At 41.9% G+C, this 23,046-nt stretch overlaps 1 protein-coding gene across 1 annotated transcript in view; it reads left to right on the forward strand.

The window, feature by feature from the left end:
• The first annotated feature begins 4,676 nt into the window (after window positions 1-4,676).
• CCDC24 (coiled-coil domain containing 24) overlaps window positions 4,677-23,046 on the forward strand; it is a 28,430-nt gene continuing 10,060 nt past the window's right edge. The window contains exons 1-6 of the mRNA XM_078605476.1: window positions 4,677-4,725; window positions 8,063-8,249; window positions 12,024-12,205; window positions 16,611-16,850; window positions 17,279-17,383; window positions 22,652-22,706. Coding sequence (XP_078461602.1) covers window positions 8,070-8,249; window positions 12,024-12,205; window positions 16,611-16,850; window positions 17,279-17,383; window positions 22,652-22,706 — 762 coding nt within the window. The 5' untranslated portion in view covers window positions 4,677-4,725; window positions 8,063-8,069. The remainder of the gene's footprint in view (window positions 4,726-8,062; window positions 8,250-12,023; window positions 12,206-16,610; window positions 16,851-17,278; window positions 17,384-22,651; window positions 22,707-23,046) is intronic.

Consider the following 23,046-nt stretch of genomic DNA (forward strand, 5'->3'; position numbering starts at 1 on the left):
ACATAATTATTTTATTATACTGTACCGATGAGTCTTAATTATGATGAAACCGCTCCGCAGTTCTGCATCACTGCTGCTGTCAGTCACATTTGCTGATTTTTTTTTATGGTGACCGAAGACAAGATGACTATAATGCGCGAATAAGTAGATATCACAGAACGACTTCTGAGATTTCCTTCAAGTCATTTGTTGTCTCTACACACAGGGGGCACTACACTGCCCCACGTGTCCCGCTAGAGAGAGGCTTTCGTAGCCAAGATAGGCGAAACACTATATTAAATGTGATTGCGTTTATTTGTTTATATATGCAGTCAATTGTGAATAGACGGAGATAATAAACCCTTTATACTTGAAAACAAGGTATATTCGCAGGTATCTGAAACCTGGAATTTAACCCAGGCTCTCAGTAGCACTATCATTGTGCTCTGACCCCGAAGTCAACCAGACACCTAGTTTCAGGATAAAAAAAATAATGTCCATGCTAACTACTGTTTATCAATAATAAACATGATGAAATGAATGTGTTCAGGAAAAAAAATCCATGAGACTTACAGTTCTTTCACATTTGACAAACTACAGGGTCCACTCTTATGGTCTCATCAGCACTTTCATCTATTTTCAAAAAATCCCCTTGTTACACAGTCGAGAGGAGCTGGAGCTTCAACGACCGTTCTTCCAGTCTCACTCCCACCTGGCTTTTGGACTTGGACTTAGTTACCGGACTCTAGGTTCCATTCCAATGGCTGGCGTGGTAACTTTCCCTCCCCCACCTTGCACACGTGCCCCACTCATCGCAGCCTCCTCCTCTCAACGATGCCCACACATAGTCAAAGCCACCACACCTTGCCATCGCCTATTTCTGTTCGACCCTTCCGTTGTTGCACAGTAAGCATTTAACCTCAAAGGTCTGCACTTATAATATCCCAACAATCTGGCTTGAGGTCTTCACCTTGGTTGCTGTCTTGTTAACCGGCATGATAGACACGTGTCCCACCCATCACAACCTCCATTTCCGTCTTTAAGAATGTTTTGGTAAATATTAGCAGGAGTGTTACAATCGCAGGACTGCGAGAGATGGCAATAGCTTAGGGAGGCCATTAATCCAGCAGTGAATCGATTATGGCTGATAACAGTGATGATGGTGATGAGCAGGATAAATGTTGGGTGACTGCATCTACCCTTTCCTCTGTCAACTCACTTTGTATGGTTAGGATGGTCAGTTTGTGTTATTACATGCGCTGCTTACGTTGACATGATTTTTTTTATCCTGTTTTATCATTAATTATTATGGTAATTTAATACATTTCTTTGTTACCACTCTACCCTTGCATCAAACCTACTCAATGTCGAGACCCTTTCCAGCTCGTTCCCCCAAATATCTTCCCTGTCGCCATTTGATTCGGCTTTTTCCTGCGATTTTGCTCGATTCTTTGTTTTGAGTTGGGTGTGAAGATTGGTCTGCCCGATTTCCTGGAGGGGCTGCCTGAGAGAGCATCGGACTCTCCCAGGGCCTTTCCGAGAGCTGTGGTAGTATGGCAACTCTTGAGGCCTATCTTTGAGACAACGTGGTGGTGTGGAGGCTTCCTTGGGGCCTGTGTTTAATACGATGTGGGGGCTTGTGAGAATGCAGAGGCCTGAGTGATGATGTGGTAGATAGTGGATTAGACTGGCCTTTTCATCCATCTAGTTACAGAACTTCAGTTATTTTGACTTTGATTTCTTTTGTGCCCAATTTTGTGTGGTCCCATTGTGTGATGTGTTACATTTGTTGTCGTTTGGTATGTTATCAGTCTCAAAATGTTCCCTTTTTTGCCTGGATATTTTGTATATCTCGTTTGCGTTGCAAAGCCGTCGAATCCCTGTTTGTGGAAATGAGCGCTCAATCACTAAACATTCTTATTAATATCTTGACTTATAGCTTTCGTGACTGTAGGAATTAATATTCTTTGGGTCTTTCGGTAAAGCCACGTAGATAGAAAAATAATACAATTATTAAATTAATAACAATATCACGACGTTTCGATCGCAACACAAGCATAAATATATGGCCATATATTTTTCCTGCCTCAGCAGCTCTCCCGCTATATTTTTCACCTGATAGCGATTGCTTGTGTTGCGATCGAAACGTCGTGATATTATTATTTTATTTATTTTATTATTATTTTATCTACGTGCCTTTACCGAAAGACCCAAAGAATATGAATTCTTATTCATCTAAATTTCGAGGTTTATTTCCATATACTGTCGTATAAATTCCAAGCACACTCCCTGGTGTTGGAGGAGTAATTAAGGTTCAGTTTGAAATATTTATGCACGTGTGTTTTCCACTATCCCAGGAAAGACATGTTTACGACGAAAATAATAAGTTAGGACCCTCGGTGTATCCAAAAATAACCACAGAAGTGCTGCTACCCCCTACCCCTATCCATGCACCCCTGTGCCACAATTAAACGCGGCAGAGAGCCATACAGTCACGCGGGATGACGCATTGGTGTGTTGTATAAATAGCCGATTGTGAGTGGTGATAGTTCTAGCCGTGTTCCCAATGGGCTAAAGCTATGTGTACTGTGGGCTTTATATTTAGGGCAGCAAGTCCCCAAAATATCAGCAGCATTGATTGACTACACGCAAACGCTGGTTCGGTTTTGACACGCAGTTTTCTCATTCATTCATTCATAAGATTTGTACTGCGCACACGTTAAACTTTAAAGTATGTATTCAGGGGCGCGGGAGACTACACTAAGCAGAGGAGGGAGAGTAAAGTATTATAATCTTGACATGAGGGAAGACGGCGCCAATACGTGATGCAGTGAGAGCAAAGGGAGTGAATTCCAGGCAACCGGAGCAGCGGCGTTCGCATTGTCTGGTTCGAGACATGGGCTTGAGGAACATCGGAGGTTGCGAGATGGAAAAGACGATGGTTTACCCAGCCTCAAAATGAGTACCTAGTGCGGTGTGTATACATCGCCACTAGGGAGACAAAGGCGACCGTGCGTGGTGCTGGTCACCAACCCACTTCGCGTGCCGTTCCGGCCTTCATCTGTGCGCTAACAGCACTTGCCCCAGCAGTCTGTAATGACTATAGGGGGATTTTTGTGTGCGTTGTAGCAGACAGGACAGCGACTCTGTATAGGACGCGTTGTTTAAATGAAAGCCATTGGAGTTTATTTAGAAGGCCAGAGGAGTGGGTGATGGGATCGTGTCTTGCGACTAGTGATCCAGTTGCGAATGCGTTTTAAGATGCTTTAGATGTGTTTTCCCACGCTCATTAGCGGTCAGGCTGCAATTATGCACTCCCAGACGTATGTTGGTCGAATGGGTTGTGTACGAAACTTGTTTGTACAGAGACAGACATATGAATGAGACATTTTGATTGCCTGCCTCTTTTGTTATTCATATTCTATTTTGCATGGATGTTGAACTTCTTTCGCACAGTATGTAGCCAACCGTGCTAATCGGAGGTGCGAACTACCCAGTCGTCAGAATACTTATTGATACTGGAGGAATCCGATGAGCTGTAAAGCTCTTTTTCACATGTCCAGTAACTTGGAACGTTGATCCAACTGTTCCAACCACATTCCGACGTTAGCCCAGCGTCGAACATTTACTGTGTAGGACCCGTGTCTTAAAGAGAGGGCCCTTACCTAGGACATCGGCAGTTCACCAGCGCTGGCTGACTGCCGTTGAGACACCGTGTGTTGAGACGGGTCCAGGGATTGTTTGTACTCAATCAATGGTGCTGAAATGATTCACTCCCAGAAGGCCGTGAGACAGGATGGGGTTTGTGTAAGAAACGCTTTTGGGTTTTAATTTTTTACGTGGAGAGACGGCTACAGTATATGAAGCAGACATTGTTTTGTCTATTTTTTTTTAAACAAAATTGGTGATTCCGTACTGCGGTGGAATTGGCGCATTTCTTTAAAACAGTTTTTGTGTCTGAGCGCGGTTGGCTACGTACGGTGCGAACGAAGTTCAAGATACATTCAAAAAACAACTCGGCACGTCCGTCCGTGTGTAAATACTACCACAAAATAATAATATAAAATAAGCGACGTTTCGGGAAATTGCCCTTATTTATGGCACATAAAACGTGTCATTAAAATAAATATGACACGTAATTTTTTAATCATTTGATGTGCTATGAATAAGGGCCATTGCTCGAAACGTCGAATATTATATACGCCCCCCCCCCCCCCATAGATACATACCTGTCAACCCCTTATCAGTGCCTAGCTTATTACAGACCAATTCAGACCTTATATTCGTGGTTCTTTCGGTAAAGTCACGTAGAAGGGAAATAATAAAATAATAAAAATAAAACAATAAAATTCTCACGACGTTTAGATTGCAACACAAGCAATCATCAGGTGTGAAAAACCACAGCAAATTTTCTTGCAACACAAGCAATCATCATCAGGTGTGAAAACCACAGCAAATTTTCTTGCTGTGGTTGCAATATAAACATTGTGAGATTTTTATTGTTTTGTTTTTATTATTTTATTATTTCCCTTCTACGTGACTTTACCGAAAGAACCAAGAATATGAATCCCTGCAGTCACGAAAGCTTTAAATCGAAATTTAATTCAGACCTTATTGTTGCTCTGGGTGTGTGTCAATAAAGTTGTCCCGTCTCCTCCCCAACAGCGCGCTGTCAATAAAGTTGTTCCGATCGTCGCCGTGGTTACCGACGACGCCGCTGCGCGCTGGGATCAGCTGACGCCGCGGGTACAAATCGTCTTAACATTTTCTAAGTTTTATATTTAGCGTGCACGGTAGCTGCTTTCTTGATGTTTTAATTCGAAGTTGTTGTTTCGCGCTGTCTGCTGAGCGTGACTTCGTGGCCACGGCGTACTGTGTGTCACTATAATGGTTTTACGGTACAATGCTGTTCGTGTACAGTCCCCTATTATCGATCCACTGCTGGATAAAGGCCTCCTTCACGACCGTGCAGGTCGTCGGGGGTTGCGTGAGCATACTTCACCACGCTAGTCACTGCGGGTCTGGTGAAGTCGGGGGGCGTATGCGTACCGTACATGGGAACATAGAATTACAGTACAACACTATTTTTCTGGACTGTCTTCTATCCAAAACCTACAGCAGCAGCAGCAGCAGCCTATAGCACCTGTGATGTTTATGGTGATCGCTCATCGCAGCACTATCCAGGCTCACGGCTGATTGGCTTCAAAGTTGGCCATATTCCAAATGATTTGGTCAATAGATCACATTTCATCATTCATTTTTCACGTATCGTCGTCAATCCATCCACAATCAATCCGTTATCATTAACCCATCGTGTGCATAGTCATTATTATTCCATCATCCATCTGTCCCTCCATCATGAACACGTTACGTTAGTTACAGCAGACACAAATAAACAACATTTCATCTCGCCCGAGTATAGTGATAGCCGGAATAATCGTAGAGGGAGCCCTGGTCTGGCAAGTTGATAGGTCCGGCTAGTTGCGATTTCGATTAAAAACAAGATAAGAAAAACCCAACAACAATAACAAATAACCTGTATGCTGTACAATATAAATCTACAGATGTATAATGCATACATTACTGTGTGTAGTTTGCTTGTTAGTGTACAGACCAACAAACAATACGCATTGCTGTGTACTGTGTAAAGATCGCGTGAATAATGCCCGCCGGTTCACTCAACAGGACCCTGCGGGGTGGGCTGGTAGGAATAATACTAATACCGGTACAGGGATATCGACCGCACACACACGCGCACACACACACGCACATACGCGCACACACGCACATACACGTACACACGCACACACACACCGCACGCACACACACACACACGTACACACACATGCACGCACGCACACGTAATGAAGTTGTGTTGCTACGCTTCCAGTTCGCCGTGAATAACGATCCGAAGCCCAATAGCGCCCATTCATCACGCCGCTCGAGTGGGCCGGACACGCACACACGCACGCACACACACGCACACAGTCACACATATACACACACGCACGCACACACGCACACACAGACACGCACACACACGCGCATACACACGCACACACACGCACGCAAACACACACACACACACGCGCATACACACGCACACATACACGCACGCACGCGCACACACGCGCACACACACACGCACCTCTCACCTGCAAGGCAGCGGTCGCCGCTTCTCCTCCCACATCTCTCGTCGCGGCAGCTGTAACGATGGTGCAAGTTTGTTTTTATCATCAATTCCTCCTCCACCCCTCCCCGCCACTGTTCACCCACCAGAATAAATGAGTTCGCCCATAGTCAGTCGATCAAAAAGTTTCGCCGTGAGGCGCCGGAAGCGACGGCCATCTTGTTTAATTCACAGATCGCAGGGGGAGCGGGCGGCCATCTTGTCGGACAGGGTCATGCCAAGTGTTTGCAGTAGGGGGCGATGTTGATACACGGACGGACGGACGGACGGACGGACGGACGGACACATTAATATATTGGTGGTCTGGTCCACTTCGTTCCTACCAGTAGTAACCACCGCCTCTCCCCAATCGCTCCTCCCTTAATAAGATTTACATAACTTAGAAATGATCCTAATACATTGTGTTACAAATGGTATATTACATAATGTAATCGAAAGTATACAGTATGGACATACTTTATACATCTGATGTATTATATAAAGATTGTATAATATCTACTGTATTGTGCATTAAAAATATTGCATGTAGATTGTTTTTATGAATTTGTCAGTTACGTATTTACACATTCATCCATTTACCGTTTAGTAAAATTCTATTTTTCTGTTTCTCATTCACGAAACATGTTCATGAAATTGCCCATGCATCACCTGATCAATTTTTCACGATCAGTCCATCATTAATTAATTAGTCCATCAGTTAACCATAATCATATACACAGGATCTCACTTACGGTATCAATTGATTTCCCATCAGTCCATCTTCATCTTCAAAACCATTCGTCTTTTTTTCTGTCACATGGAAATGGACAGAGGTGTGGACTCGAGTCATGTGACTTGGTCTCGAGTCAGACTCGAGTCATGAATTTGATGACTTGCGACTCGACTTGGACTTGCATAACAATGACTTTGTCCCACCTATGAGATGTGGACTCGAGTCATGTGACTTGGACTCGAGTCAGACTCGAGTCATGAATTTGATGACTTGCGACTCGACTTGGACTTGCATAACAATGACTTTGTCCCACCTCTGGAAATGGAAACATAAACAAGGGTACATCGTCACTGGATGCGGATTAAACTTTTGCCATCGTCTCGCTGGAAAGTGAATATAAGGTGAAGCTGTTCCATTATGTGTAGTTTGCCACTGTTTCAGTGCATTCATCAAAGGGAATCGGTCCTAATTCATCATAATTATCAGTTCATTGTCCACCAAAACTTCAGTCATCAATACAATAATACAATAATACATTTACATGCCATATATACTGTACCTAAAACTTCATGTAGTACAGTACCGACAAGATACTTGGATTGTGAGGGCTATCCCATTAAAATTACTCAAAATGACACGGAATTGCTCCTCTTCAGTGATGTTAAGGTATTATATTATTAATACGTTTAGTTTATTTTACCCCACAACGCATTCTTGTGAGCTGTAAATATACACCAGATGTAATTCAAGACCGAGGCATGTGCATTTCACTGTCGCATAACTGACATACGTTGCACATTTTAATCACTCTAACATAACCGTCGCTCATGCGGTCATGATACTCATGCATAAAGGGGTGCCGCGGTGGCGAGATGTTAACTACCTCGACTGATATACGGGAGGTTGTGGGTTCGATCCCAATCCTGATACCTGTACATTTGGAGTTTGCATGTTCTCCCCGTAGTCGTGTGGACTTTTCTCAAGGTCCTCCGGTTTTCCCCTCCACATTTAGAACATGCATTTATCGTATTTGGCTGCTATAGGTTTCTACATGATAAGCCACTTCATTGGGCTATCATTTGTGACCAGGTCATTGCTGAAAAAAGCTATATAGCTCTTGGGCCTTACCTGGTAACATATTTTTGATATATATGAAGGTCGCTTGACTGCTCTATTTCCAGGTGAGCGATGGCTAGGTGTGCTGTCCCATCGCCCAACGCGGAGGCATCTTCTGCGGAGTGGGAGCTGAGGCCTCCTTCCTCTCTGTGGCTACTGATAGAGGAAAATGTACCCCCCGCGGAGCGGGGCGAGGTCAGGGCCGCGCTGGGAGATGGGGCCGTCACCTATAGCCAGGAGCTGCATGCAGAGGTGCCCTACCACTACTTACACCTGCACTCGTTTATGTTTTTACTTTAAATCAAGTTAAATTCCATTGACGTGAATCAATGATACCTGATGGTGTCAGCCCACGAGCTTTGATTACACTAAAGTGTTGAACTAAATGTGCGATGGACATCAGACATACCAGACTATATCAGGTTCACAGTTGTTCTTTATGAGGCTAAAAATGTCAATGGCAAAATGTTATGTTGTCAATAAGGCATTAACGAATTCGAGATAACAATATAAAATAAATGTTGTACATAATAAATAATCTGGGGGTGGAGTGATGGTTAGTTAGTGCGCTGTGCTAGAAACTCAGCGATGATTTTGATTCCTGATCATAGCAAGTGGTGAGTGATACCTGATTCTGCCTTGTCTCCCTTCAACCAAAAATAACCAACATGATAGAATGGTAAAATAACCCACGTGACCAACACAGCATGGGAAGCCCATCATCTCACAATGGATTCACAAAGGATTGAAAATTATATATAATTATTAAACAATCTGGACATTTTACAAAGATTATCACATTACCTGGAGGGATATTTAATTTGCTCTGCCTCAAAATAATGGTTTGTTTTTAACACGGGGACATTTTTGGCATGTGTTAATATTAATAAACCAAATTACTGTCAGTTGTGTATTCCAGCGAGTACATGAATGATTCAAAGAAACGTGGTGGAAAGTGATATGATGCATATATAAAAAAAGTCAAAATGCATTTTAAAATAACAAAAAGTATGGCTTGGTAAACATACCGTGTTGTCTATTCATTAAACCCAACTTTATTCATTATATATGTTGGCATGGATTATTACCAAGGTTTGAGAAGAGTTGATTTCTCTCTTCCAATGGCTATGTATGTATGGTGAACTTATTTCGCACTGTACGTAGCCAGGACAACAAACTAAACACAAAAAACTGTTCTAAAGTAATTAGTTTTCAATCTATATTTAAAAGCACATAGCTCCAGTGGCCTGCCTAATATCGCAAGGAGGCGCGATGCAGTGATCATCTTTGTTCAATGGTTAGCTATAGGCTGAAGTGTTATTTTAGTGTGGAGGTATTTTATCGTCAGAGCTTGGATGTTTTTGCAATGTGAATGTGCTCTGGGCGGCTCAACTAGGGGACAGACAGACAAGGTTTAGTTGCCATAATGTGTGCAAAGAAACAAGGGCTCTTTGTTTTGGATAGTGAAACCAATGAGGACATTTATCAGGCCGGCAGTTAGTGGGGAATTCTTATTACAGTATTTTCTTATTTATTTTTGCCCCCCCCCCCCATTTAGATTTATCTGTCGTCAGTCTGTCAGGCAACATGAAATGATACCACTCCCTTAGTCCAATTTCTTTTTTCACTTAAATTATAGCTGGAAAGTTGAAGGTTTCACAGTCTAAAAATTCATACTGTGGTTTTGTGTAATAGGCCCCGTGCAAACACATATTTGCGGTTTGGTTTATAAATTTAAGCTCTAATCAGTAATTTATAAGATTCGTTAAATTTTTAATGGATTAAAAAAATGCATTTCATGGTACAATAAATATTTTGTATACAAACCCATCGCAATGATGCAGTAAAATACATTTGAATGAATTTTTTCATTTTTGTGAAAATGCTTCAACAAAATGTATTTTTGTTTTCTTCTTTACTCCAAAATTTCTCAGAAATGGCATTTTTTTTATTTTAAAAAGCAAAGCTTTATGTTGGCCCTTAACTGTGCACTTTTAAATGGTTGCAGTTGTCTGATTACTGTAAGTTAAATACAGGACACTTTCCAACATGTTTCCAAAATTCTGAGCCACAAAGTAGAGTTTTGGAAAATAAGCCTTTACTTTCTGTATATTTGTCCAAAAATAACATCAATAAATAGGGAGTTGCCCAAGTGCTATTAAGTGTGTTTTCAACATCAAGCAAACCTTAATAATCGTAAACTTTACATATTTCTTTTAGTTGAGAAAATGCCAACTTCAGACTGTTTTATTGCCTTTAATCCCCCACAGCCTTTCCAAAACACGATTTTTTCTAGACCTTTCCACTAACTATAGCCACAGAAATGAATAACCTCCCTCAAGCATTATATCATGATCTGAACTTCGCAATGCTGCACTGCGGTTAATGAACGTTGCAATATCAGCATGTGCACGTTTTTTTTGTGGCCATTATGGTTTTTTAAAGCTAGTTTACTCCAGAGGACTGTTTTTTGGGGTAATTTTAGTGATATTAAAGCTACCAGTTAGTCTCGGAGCTCATGGCAGATGGATGAGGTTTTGTCACAGACATTGGTTTCAGATGGTGCACAATTCGAGTGCAATCTGGATTGGTATTTCCCCCAAGCTCTTGGCTTAACATTCTCAAATCTTTGAGTTTTCACAATCCTCAGATACATAGGAAGGGGTTTCATCGCAGATATTAAAGCTGCCACTGCAATGTATCCTCCGCGATCACCAGTTGCGTTCGAAATTACTATCATCTGATTTTTTTAGTTAACCTTATATAGGCATTAATGGATGGTATTAAATAGCATTAGAAAAAACACATGGATATTCTTTATAATGGCCTGTTTAAATTGTACTTCGAGCCATATGCAAGATTTAATACACAAATCTGAGCCGCAGAGGGACATTTGTTTTTCACTCACGTTTTCCACTCAAGACTCTTTATTTTGTTATCACTTGACATAAATCTTAACAATAGTGAATACATGGCACAGCTTTCCACACAATTGAATTCAATACATCTCCTCCGAATATTAAAGTTTGCACTGTTGCTTGCTGAGTGAGCTTATAGCAGTTTTTAATCTGCACGGTAATAATGAATGGCGACAGCCAGCAGGTTCTTGCAACCAAAGATTGCTGCTGGATTTCCTAGCTGTTTCACTGAATAGATGTTAAGAAAGGCAATTCTATCTTCTGTACCCTTAAAAATCATGCCTCTTATACAATTCAGAGTATGCACATATGTTACATTTATTTCTCACCGTACGTAGCCAACGATGCTAATCGGAGGTACAGGAGTACCACTGACCTTAATTCGCCTGCAAGCAACTTAGGCAGTTAACACGAACGTTTCATATGTACAATGTTGTGGAGCTTTGTTTTGTGTATTATTAGTTCAATGTTGAATATGCAGTACAATGTATGACTCATGCAAAGTGCATGTCCAAAGTAATGGTCGAATACACATGCTCGAAAACTTCCAGTTATTTTAATGTCCTCACGATAGTCCAATCTTCCACGCCTACCGATCAAGACAATTATTGCAATTCACTTTACCTACTTTACATGTGAATTAATATGTGGGTAAACTTGAAAAGCTGGCCCAATTGTTTGAGTCTATCATATTAGTCCTCCCTAAGTGGCAAAGACACCTTAGCTACATAAGTGCCTATGTGGTAGTCGGCAGAGGCCAGTGCAGCAAAATAAATTATTGTAGGGTATTCTATGGGTCTTTCGGTGGCGATCGAAACGTCGTGATATTTTTAATATTTTTCTTTCTTCGTGGCTTTACCAAAAGACCCATAGAATATGTATTCCTGCAGTCACGAAAGCTTTAAGTCAAGATGTATTGAATGGTACTGATTGCTGTTACCAACCTGTACTGACAACTGGTGAAGTATGGTCAAATCACCCCCAACAACTGGCAGAGGCCTTCATCCAGCACTGGATTGACAAAACGGCAGTCATCACGCTGCAATGTTAGAGTTTAAGGAAGCAGGCGCACGTGAGCGCATTAATCCTTTCCTTTGCCATCACGCAGATGGAGTGCTTGTTGGAGATTTGGAGGGAAGTATGCTCTGAGAACGGAGCAATCCAGGACACCGTTGTTCAGCAATCCCGACCTCGCCCGCTGGCCGACCCGCCATCTGTGAAGGCCATGCTGCGGCAGGAGATTTGGCTACTGCTGCTTGGCCTGCGAGAGAAGGCACGCCAGCATGGACGGTATGCAGACGCTCGCCTTCCGGCTACAGCGAGCCCAGCCAGTCCGTGTGTCTGGAGCAAGGCTTGACAGGAATCGATGGGTTGTACCACTCCGAAAGAGGGGGCCATGGGTGGGGGTGGATGGGAATAAAGTGATTGGTGGGGACAGCACAAAACCCAAGTTAAGATAAACCGGGAGCGATGGATGTTTAGGAATTCCAAAGTTGTTGCTGCAATGGAGAAAAACAAACCGTGCATCCTTCCTTATGCCAACGTTTGTGGAATAGATCATGGTTCTGCTGCTTTGTAGAATGAACCCATTGAGAAGCTATAAGTATACAAAAGTAGGCACTGTGGTTTTTGCAAAACTCCTATTGTACTATATTGCAACATGTTTCTTTTAATTTCAAATAAAATATGAATGTCTAAATTCATAATAGATGCATAGACTAGTAAAATACGTATTTGTATAATGGTTGATGCACTCTAAACAAAGATTAATATCCCCCAAAACGTGTCTGTTCTAAAGTTATTATTTGTTTTACTTTCAGCTAAAAGGAATGTATTTACGAAAGCCAGTCTGAAAAGCCTTACCTCCTCTTAAAGTATTATTATATGGATGGTTTCCATGAAAAATGTGGATGGAGGACGCAACGGTGGTACAGTGGTTAGCACACTGCACCACCTAAACCTGGAGGTCTGAGTTCAGTTGACGGTCATGGCCAGGGGTTGGCAACCTACAACTCCGGAACTGCACGTGGCTGTTTAAGGACTGCTTTGTGACGGTGTTTATGAAGGGCCACCGTCTCGTATTCAGATGCATTGCGGCTCTTGAAATATGTGCAGAGACAGACACATTTTGAGCCTTTTTTTTTACCAAATTCGAAAAAATGGCTTTTCTTTGTTATTTTGGTTTTCTGACCTCTGGCCATGGCCAAAATTACGTGTCGAGTGATCATCTGAACTTGTCCTTGAACCCCGACCTCCAGACTAACCAAACTCTGCAACCGACGTGGCACAGAGGCATTAATTGGACATTGATTTGACAAATATCTCTTGATTCTTTTATTTTATTATTTGCATATTATGTTCATATAGGCATACATAATGAGACACCTCAATCTCTCACTTATAAACATATCTACATTTCTTCTTTGGGTCTTTCGATGAAGTCACGTAGATAGGTTCAAATTAATCAAATAAAATAAACCAAAAAAAGCTACGTTTTAATCGCAACATCGTAGTTTTTGTTTATTTTATTTTTAACAATTTGAACCTATCTACGTGATTTTACCGAAATACCCAAAGAATATGAATTCCTGCAGTCACGAAAGCTTTAAGTCAAGATGTATACATTATTTATCTATCTTGTGTCAACCTCATAAATCATGGGAATATTCAGCTTCATTTCTGGAAATTCCCATACAGCTGCTCACATTTTAACACCAATTCATAATTATCCTTCCTCTTAATATACCTTGATTACCTTTCCATTTGCCCTTGCAGAATCAGCTTCATGATGCTCCTGCTGACTATCTTCATAATATGCCGCACGTATATTATGTTAATGTTAGACTTCCCAAGAAATTCCTCCTAGTAGCTGTTCTCTCAACGCCTCATTCATATTCTTATCACACCGGCTCACACTACATCCTCCTGTCACACCACTTCTCAAATGCATTCAATCTTGTTTTACCTTCTATCAATAAGTAGTAAGCGCAATCTGTATTCAGTGGTAGAATACATATGGTAGGTCAATATTATAGCACAGTTATTTTTGTGCTCAATCAAGAAATACCATGTGTTTGCGAGACAATTGCATAACAGAAGCATGTGTTAGTAGATCGACTCTTATTGTGACTAGAGGTTGCACGCGCTGGCTGTAACCCCCTTTGGTCCCCCACGTTCCTCAAATCCCTCATCCCTCCCCTGGATGGTTTTTCTGGGTGTGCCGGTGTACTTTTTATAGAACTGCTTTCAATCAACTGAGAGCGAAAACAAGCGGTAGCAAGTAGCATTGGACGAGTGGTGGTTGGCAAAAGACAGCCTCTTTATAAAAAGGTTTTAATGTGAGATACATGGGATCATCCTCTTCCATAGCTTGAACACATTTGTGGTTCATTTGGTTTATGGGCCAAGTGTGGATAATAAAACAACATTCTGTTCTGACAGCAAAGGTTTAGGGATTATTTTGCATTCCTTTGAAAGGCTATCCTCCTGCCACTGTGGCCTCCACATACACACACCGGCTGTTTTTTGGAAGTTGGTCAGCCAGACCTGCGACTGCTTACTACCCTTTCCTTGTTACCCCAGGGCTATAGTTTTCTACAATATGGAACTGCCAACAGTTGTGTAACTAGAGCCATTCCCAGGGGCCAGGGAAATGAGCAGCTAATGGGGGTTCCCTTGCGTACAAGGGGTCCCAACAGAGGTGCTGGGCAGAAGGTGGTCTCCAAGTGACACGGGCTAGGTTAAGGAATGGCGAGTTAACGGGGCAAGCACTCTTGGCATCCGTTTTATGACAGATGTTAAAGTTGGCATGCATTTACTGCAGGCAAACTTGGCTGGCGTTTAACCTGGCACTTGTGTTTACTGCCCCATTCTACCTGGTGTGTGTTTGGAGGTTTCAGTGGAAAGAGTGTGATCGATTTTGGAGCTGGATCTTTCTAACTCCCGGTTGACATTTAAAAATTACATTTTTAATACGATGAACAGGAAAAATGTTCTGAATTTACCAGAAATCTATGTTAATGTCACACTACCCTTTCAGAAATACATATTAGAGCATATTTTTTGCAGAAATTGTTATTTAAAAAAGGGTTCAGTCTTTTTTTTTAGTGAACATTCAGAATATAATTCCTGTAATAGTGTGCACATATTTACTGCGACCTAAACAAAATTGGCCTTGTATCTTGGAAAACTGTGAAATATATTTAGAAGTGATTGCCTAGATTTTAAAGACCGGTGATTTTGATCACGCAAGAATCTATGCCTTTTTTTATACCTTTGATCATAGCACACATACACATGTGGCTGAGTGAGGGCACTCAGTGCACAGTCTTGTCCACTCACTACAGTTCTCAGGCTCCAGGATAAACATCGCACCTCCTGGCTTAGACATTCCTCGAAGACACCGGTGTAACCATTAACTGTATCGGAACCTCACAGACTGATGCGCACATCTCTTTCATGAATGGAAATTAAAGGCAAGCCACAGTACGACTGTGGCCATGCAACCCGCACTATGGACCATGTAGTAAACCACTGTAGTCGCTCCTTCAGGAAAAGCAAAACTACGCCAACTCTCTCCTGGAGCCCTCTCTCATGGCTGGCATACCTCGACATTGACATTTAGCTTCTGAATGTATTGCCATACTCAATAATACAAAGACTATTTCACAGGCTTTTTCCCTTTAAACAATATCATAATCTATGATACTCATCGTGCATGTTTACAATCAGAACTGGAATTTTACTGAGAAGGTAAATTATCCAAACTTTCTAAATACAGTACTTGATATTTGTGGCAAGTGTACAAAATATGCAAAGTGCAACTGGGCACATGGAAATCATTTAGATTGCTTACTGGCAATTTTTTTACATGGATGCCATCATAGTCCCAATTACCAACAACAATCTGCTTTTGTGTTGTAATTTTATTTTTAAAGACTTATCTGCCATTTATCTCCCTCAACATGTACAGTTTATATATGATTTGATGGCAGGGATGGCAGGTCTTATGCTGAAAGAGATAACGAAAAGAAACACAAAAATAAGGACAAACATAGCTGCCTAATGATTTACAACCAGGCACACAAACATTAAAACAGATGGTATCTAGTGACTTAAGCAGCACTGCTATAGCTCATAGTGTACCACTACCAATATTAATGGGTGCTGTAAGTTGCTTTGGCGCACAAAATGTCTTCACCGTATGCTTACATTACACATCCCTGCAGTAAATGCCCTTTATAGTCAGCTGCAGGGCTGACATTGATTCTATTACTCATCCAGATACCCTTTTAGAATCTAATTATCTCACTTGTTACGTGGAGTCTTGTCAAAATCGGCAGCCTGGGCATTGGACCCCTTCTCACTCACTATCCCCTGTATGCGGTTCCAAGGATGGAGATAATATTTCTTTGCCATTAGTGGTGGTGATAGGCTGTCAAGTGTGACTTTTACATATATATGGCTGGGAATTGATGGAGGCATGTGCTGACGTTCATGGTTACAAGTCAATCACTGCATTGGTGATATACGTTTATAAAAAAAAATGAAAATACAATTTTAGACCCGTGTGCCACGAAAGAGAATATCTTATTTTAAAAAATGTAATTAGAGCAGCAATTAGAGCAGCGAGAGGTATCAAATTAAATTTAAATCCATTATGTGCATTAATCGCTAAGAGTTGTTCCTATTGCAGGGATGAAACGGAAGTGATGTCGCGGTACAGTCAAGAAGTGGTGGAATTTGCAATGGACACACGGTCGCCCAGCCTTCCTGTGGCCTCACAGCCACCTGGGTCCTACAAAGATCCAGGAGGCAGCTCTGCCGGCAGGCAGAAGCTTAGGCACCCATCCACTGGCGGAATCCTGAAGAACCCCATTCATCCAAAGTGGGGGATTACCAGGCCACGCACAGCAGCAGTGCCACAACAACTCAGGTACATAGAGGACAAAATCATGGCCTCTTGGTACTTCATTATTTTAAGCCTCTTGTGCTTTGGTCAATAAACAATATTGTGGCGCTTGCAGGACAGGCTGTAATAAAAAGCAAACTTTTGTATAATGTCTATTAAACTGTTCTGAAAAATGTATCTTAAATCGTAGCCAGTACTGTATATGCACATAACATTTCTCTACAGCAGAGTATATGGTTAAAGTGGTCAATTGAAGGGATATCAGAAGTAGTTCCTAAATATGTGCTGCCATCAACCATTGGCTAATACAGAGTGATGTACTGCTCTGCTCGAGATAGTGGGATTCTTCCATGACATGTCACTGGTAGCACAATTTGGGACCTGTGTCGGTACTTTACATCAATGGAAATTTCTGTAAATATATTGGCCACTAATTTGGGATTATCCAACAGGCCCTTGTCGAGTCTGTCGATGTCTTCAAACCTGCCAGACGAAATTGAGGCTCTGAAGGAGAAACTCAATGTGAGCCGCATTGATGAGGTGATCGAACATCTTCGGTGAGGCATAGACACACACACATGCACAGCACATGCAGTAGCAGCAAATACAAAGCCAAGATTCCCCCATGTAATGTACATAGACTCTTAGGCTATGTGCTTTTAGCAAGCACCCATCAAAGTTCGTCATCGTGGATGAGTGGTACTGTTGCCAGCACCAGCCTTTGTCTCCCCAGCAGTGGTAATCACACATCACACAAAGGACTCATTTAAGGTTAAGTCAACCGAGAGGATGTTCAGGATTGTTCAACCATAGTCAGTGTGGATGAAAGAGGGGTGGAGGGGCACCTAGGACTGATTCAGATATCACTCACCACTGATGTTCGCCATGGCCAGGAATCGAACCCAAGTTGCAGAGTTTTGTAGCACAAAGTGCTAACCACTGTGGTCCCGCACATGTGTGCATGCGCGTGCATCACACATGCATGCGCGCACATGCGCAGAAGGATATATGTGGCACAGAAGTTGCAGCAAGTTCTCGGCAAATGTACTTGCACATGTTCTTTTGTGAATGCAGTAAATCATTTGCAGGGTTTCGTCAGATATTAGACCACAAACGGGTGCATTTCCACCCTGACGGTAATTTAAAAACGCTGAGGATAAAATGATGCATTATCAGCAGAAGACACCAGATGACCAGCAGAGCCATTTATCATTAAATAACTAAAAATGCTAATATCTCAATCGAATCAAAATTCAATTAATGACTGAAAATTATTGCAAAGTTGCCTTTTGTTTTTGCTGTCAAAATCTAAATTATGGTAGGCACAATTACTTCAAACACGAACAATGTTTTCTCATAAAATAGTTACTATCTTCTTCTTTGTTTTGACTTTGCCATACTAATTTGGAAAGTGAGTCAACATTTGTTATGAAAATGTAATGCCCTCATTTGAATACTCCCTTAAGATTCACACAGCCATTTTAATGCATATTTATGGCCATTGTAAATTTAAAATATATATATTTGTAAGCTATTTTCACAATGTTACATTGTTGACTCTAATAAATTCAACATCATCAGTATAAAATTAACTATATATTCATAAGAGGCAATATTATACCAAAGGATGAACGCAAGTAAAGTGGGTAATCATTTCAAATCTGTTTTCTTTTTTAATTACACTTTAAGGCCTTGTTAGCTGCCCTTCGTGAATCTTATTTGGCAAGTTCCTTAACAGTTTATTTTCTGCTTTTGATCTAGGGCCCCGTTTTAAAGTGGAACATTGCACGCACACTGAGCAGTTATAGAGCAGGGATTTAGAGAGTACTGTAAAGAGGTAACATGATCAAGGGTAAAGCTGTGCCTGCGAGCTGTGAGTGAATACCATGTGCTGCACATTCAGTTCACCCCGCATGGCTCTGCTTTACCACAAACTGCTATCTGAAGTGCCTTTTTTCTGGCCGCAGGACAGAAACACATCCACTGCACGGCTCCAGCCCAAACATGTCCACATGTGCACGGGGGCGATTTGATTCACGTCATTTATTTGTCACCGAGATATACAGCCTAATGTGACATGACTAATTTTCATTATAGCCCTGTGGGTGTGTAGAGGGTTGTGTATTATTTTGGCTGGCCTGCAATGGCAGTGCGTAGTCAAGATGGATTAAAATACTCAACGTGAAAACACGTTCTAAGCAACTTTTTTAAGACGATTTACAAATTAACTTGTATTCGCTTTTCATGGTGCAATATTTTCTGAAATACAAAAGTATAGGCAGAGTTGGTGTTGAATAGTGTAGAACTAATGATGTTAAATTGCTACATATGAGCCAGGGCTTTTTTGTGATAATGGGTTAGTGGTAATATTAACATGAGTAATATGAAACAGGTTTTACCATTTACTCAAGGCACAGGGCATTTTAGGTCATTACATAAATATACCTTTGTGAGTATCCACAAATGTGTTTTCTGATTAAGGTGCATTAAAATGACATTTCAATAAAGTTATTAAGCATGCAACTTGACAACCTCCTGGAGTAAGTCCGTGCAGATTCCAAGAACACAGGATGAGATGTTACTATCCTTTGTGCAAGCACTTCCAAGAGTTCATGAACAGTGAGCCTGGTGAAATTTGGGGAGCGCATCGTCAGTAGTGTACCTTTGGTTCCTAGGGTGTTTCGGCCTTTCACACTATACACCCTCCCCAAAGGCGGCCAGCGACAGGGTGATCAATCCTACGCTTGCGTCCCATTCCCAATTAGTCATAGGAGTTGCCTTGTTGTTGATAGCCAACATCCCATGGGACTATGCATGGCAGGGGCGTCCTCCTCCCTGAGTCAAGCATTGTTGACCGCATACCTCCTGGCCCTCTCACTTCGGGGCCCAGCTGGGGTCTTTCCTCTTCATCCAGAACCACTGACTGCGGCCTTCTGCCGCCTCCGATACGGCTCTGATTGCCGAACGCTGGCTCTGGCCCTTAATTCCCAGGTCTCTAAGCAGTCTGGTTGTAGATGTTGCCACAAAACCTCTGCAGCCCACCTCCACTGGTCGGACTTCGGTGTTCCAGCCATGATGCCGTGCTTCGGCAGCTAGATCGGCATAGCGCAGATGTTTTCGCTCATAAGCCTCATCTACTGAGTCCTCCCAGGGTACTGTGAGCTGAATGATGAAGACCTTCTTGAGCGAACGGGACCAGAGCACCATGTCAGGTCTTAGGGTGGTGGTTGCGATCTCCGGAGGAAACACAAGTTGCCGGCCAATGTCAGCTAGCATTTTTCAGTTGCGGGCCAAGCGCAGCTGGTGTCGCTCTAATGGTGTAGAGCCGCTCTTCGGTGGTTTAGCCCCTTCGCGGACAAAGGTCGTCCGTAAGGGGTGTGATGCTGCTGGGGGTGATAGGGAGTTGGTGGCAGCTCGCTTGTCCTCCAGGGCGGATGCAAGGTTTTTAAGGACTTGGTTGTGACGCCAAGTGTAGCGTCCTTGGGTGAGGCTTGTTTTACACCCTGTGAGAATGTGCCTGAGGTTGGCTGGCATGGAACAGAGGGCACAGTCTGGATCTTCACCATACCATTGGTGAAGATTAACTGGTGTTGGAAGGACGTCATATGTTGCTCTGATGGAAAAGCTCAACCGCCTCGCTTCCATGGCCCACAGATCCTTCCAGCTGATCTTCCTCTTCTCCACACTGTCCCATCGAGTCCACTGTCCCTGTTTGGCAAGAGAGACTGCGTTGGCCCACCTTGCAGCCTCCTCCTGATGGCGTACTTCCTGCACTACCATCTTCCGCCGCTCTGGTGCAGTGGTCTTACTCCAAGCAGCGCGGCTAGTTAGCCCAAGGCCTCCTCTCCCTTGCTGAACATGACCCACAATGTCAGCATGTCTGAGGGCTGCTGTTGCCTCCTGGACTGCTTTTCCTGGCCTCTATTTACGCCCAGTTGCCAAACAATGTGCTGTGTTTAATAATTAATGCACTTCTTTGATTTTTCCCACATTTTCATTCCGTATGTACTCATGGTATCATGTCATGTGAAGTAATAATATTAATTGAATAATGTGTATAGCCTTTTGTCAATCCACTACTGGATGAAGGCCTTCTTACGCAGTGTTGGTCATGGAGGTTTGTTTAACTGTACTTTGCCGTGCTGGTCTGTGCAGGTTTGCGAAGAAGGGGGAGCCAGTACTGGTTTAGATATCACTCACCCCGAACGTTAGCCATGGCCAGGAATCAAACTCAGGTCTCCAGGTTCATAGTGAAGTGTCATAATCCATTTCACGACCTTTTCAATTGCAATATCTCACACGACCTACACAAATCAAATGTTTTGTCACATGGAAGTCAAAGTGATATTTTTAATTCTCAGAGATGGAATTCAGCCCAATTAACTGAAAAACAGGTTTCTCGTGATTTTTGAGCACTCCTTAATTACCAGCCTGAATCTACACTTGCAAACATAGTTTAATCATGGGTGGCTACCTGGATTTGTGCCCAGAATCTCAGGAGTACCAGCTGAATTATCTTTGATCTCTGAGAAATCACGTATTGCACTTTTCACCAATTTAGCAAATATAAAGAAGGTAATTTTTACATCTGGATTGGTGTACAACATTTTTTGGGAGAAAATAAATATATCAGTAAAACATTCAGAAACCTAACACCCCATTATTGCAATTCACTTTTAGCAGAACTAACCATCCCACAATTGCCTGTTGGCCAATGCCTTACATGGTAACTGGAAAATGCATGTGCAATTTAATCTGGAAATGATGCTGACTTTGTGGAATGTTGCCGTTTTTTATTTTGTCCCAATTAAAAAAAAGTATTTGTTGGAGTGCATAAGGGATGTGAAAAATGAGTCCAGAAGCTCTGCACAACATTTGGAAACCTTTTAGTACAGTGTGGTACATATTGAAGCGTAATTAAATCCCAACCTATGACTTTGGCAGCCGACAAAGATATACATTGTTACACAACTGACAGAATCTGCAGTGTCAGTGAAAAGCCAGCTGGCAACATGAGCACTTCTAAATAATGAACCAGCAAATGAAAAAAAAGTGTTTTCATTTGGCAGCAACTGAGGAAATAAAATGAATTGCCAATTGTTGCGCTGCATTTTCCATTTTTTTTCCCAAATGCAGACTTTGACAATGACCATCAAAAAATTCAAACAATCTTGCAGTTGCACAAATATTATTTGAAATTAGTTTTGAACGAACTTTTGCAAGTATCAACATTTCGAATGTTGCGTGTCATAATTTTTTCATAGTTTACGAATGGTAAATTGGCAGTGATGGGGTGGAAATGCCTTGTATTATTTCTTAAACCAACGCAAAATGTTTACACGACAGTAATCGTATATCATATAATTAATCACACGTGACATTACTAAATTATTGATGTCAGATTAAGGATGCCAATGTATTATACAGTGTTGGAGGTTCGCATGGGGCATTCGGTGCACAGGTACAGAATGTTTTTTTCCTAGGTCTGCAGTTCTTTGCCCAAGTGCTGTTATGCCTTCCTGCACTTTCAGCGTAATTTTAGACAGACAGAACCTAGGGAAATCCTCACTCGTGTCACGACCTGAAATTGAATTGAGGTCACTTGTCCAAGGGAAGGAAATGGCTCATGAGTAATTATGCCACCTTGTGTTTTTGCCTACAGAATGAGTACAGACCACCACTCCAAATAGGGTCATCGTATGCTTAATTATTTAGGTTATATGGAGCTGTGGACCCATTAGCTTCATACATATATTTTAATAAGAATGGTTAAGGTATATTATTCTCATAGGAGTTCATCTGTTTTGACTTCATTATGTTTGCAGGAGTTTGCTTAACGAAGAATGCAGTACTTTGGAGAAAGACATCCAAAGTTTGCAGGTACAGAAAATTGAATGCATCGCCGGCTTTTTCAATCACTTAAGCTCAAGCTTGTCAACCTTGCTAACCCCAATAAATGAAGCAAAGTCTATTTGCTGATGTATTACTTTGTTAAGTGGGACCATATAATAGTGTCATTCTTCACAGTATGCTAAACCATTCTGTCCTCGCTTTGAAGTGTTTTGTTTAACTGCCTTTGAATCTCTTTACAAAGACCTGAATCAAATCAGACAAGATGACGTTGATGGACAGTGTCTTCACTCTCATTGTGACTATAGCAAACAAAATGTGGCACTCACTACTCATGAACAACACTGCTCTGTGTGTCATGATTGTCGCA

The sequence above is a fragment of the Lampetra planeri genome, chromosome 24 (genome assembly GCF_965212315.1).
Source record: "Lampetra planeri chromosome 24, kcLamPlan1.2.h2, whole genome shotgun sequence".
Classification (NCBI taxonomy): Eukaryota; Metazoa; Chordata; class Hyperoartia; order Petromyzontiformes; family Petromyzontidae; genus Lampetra; species Lampetra planeri.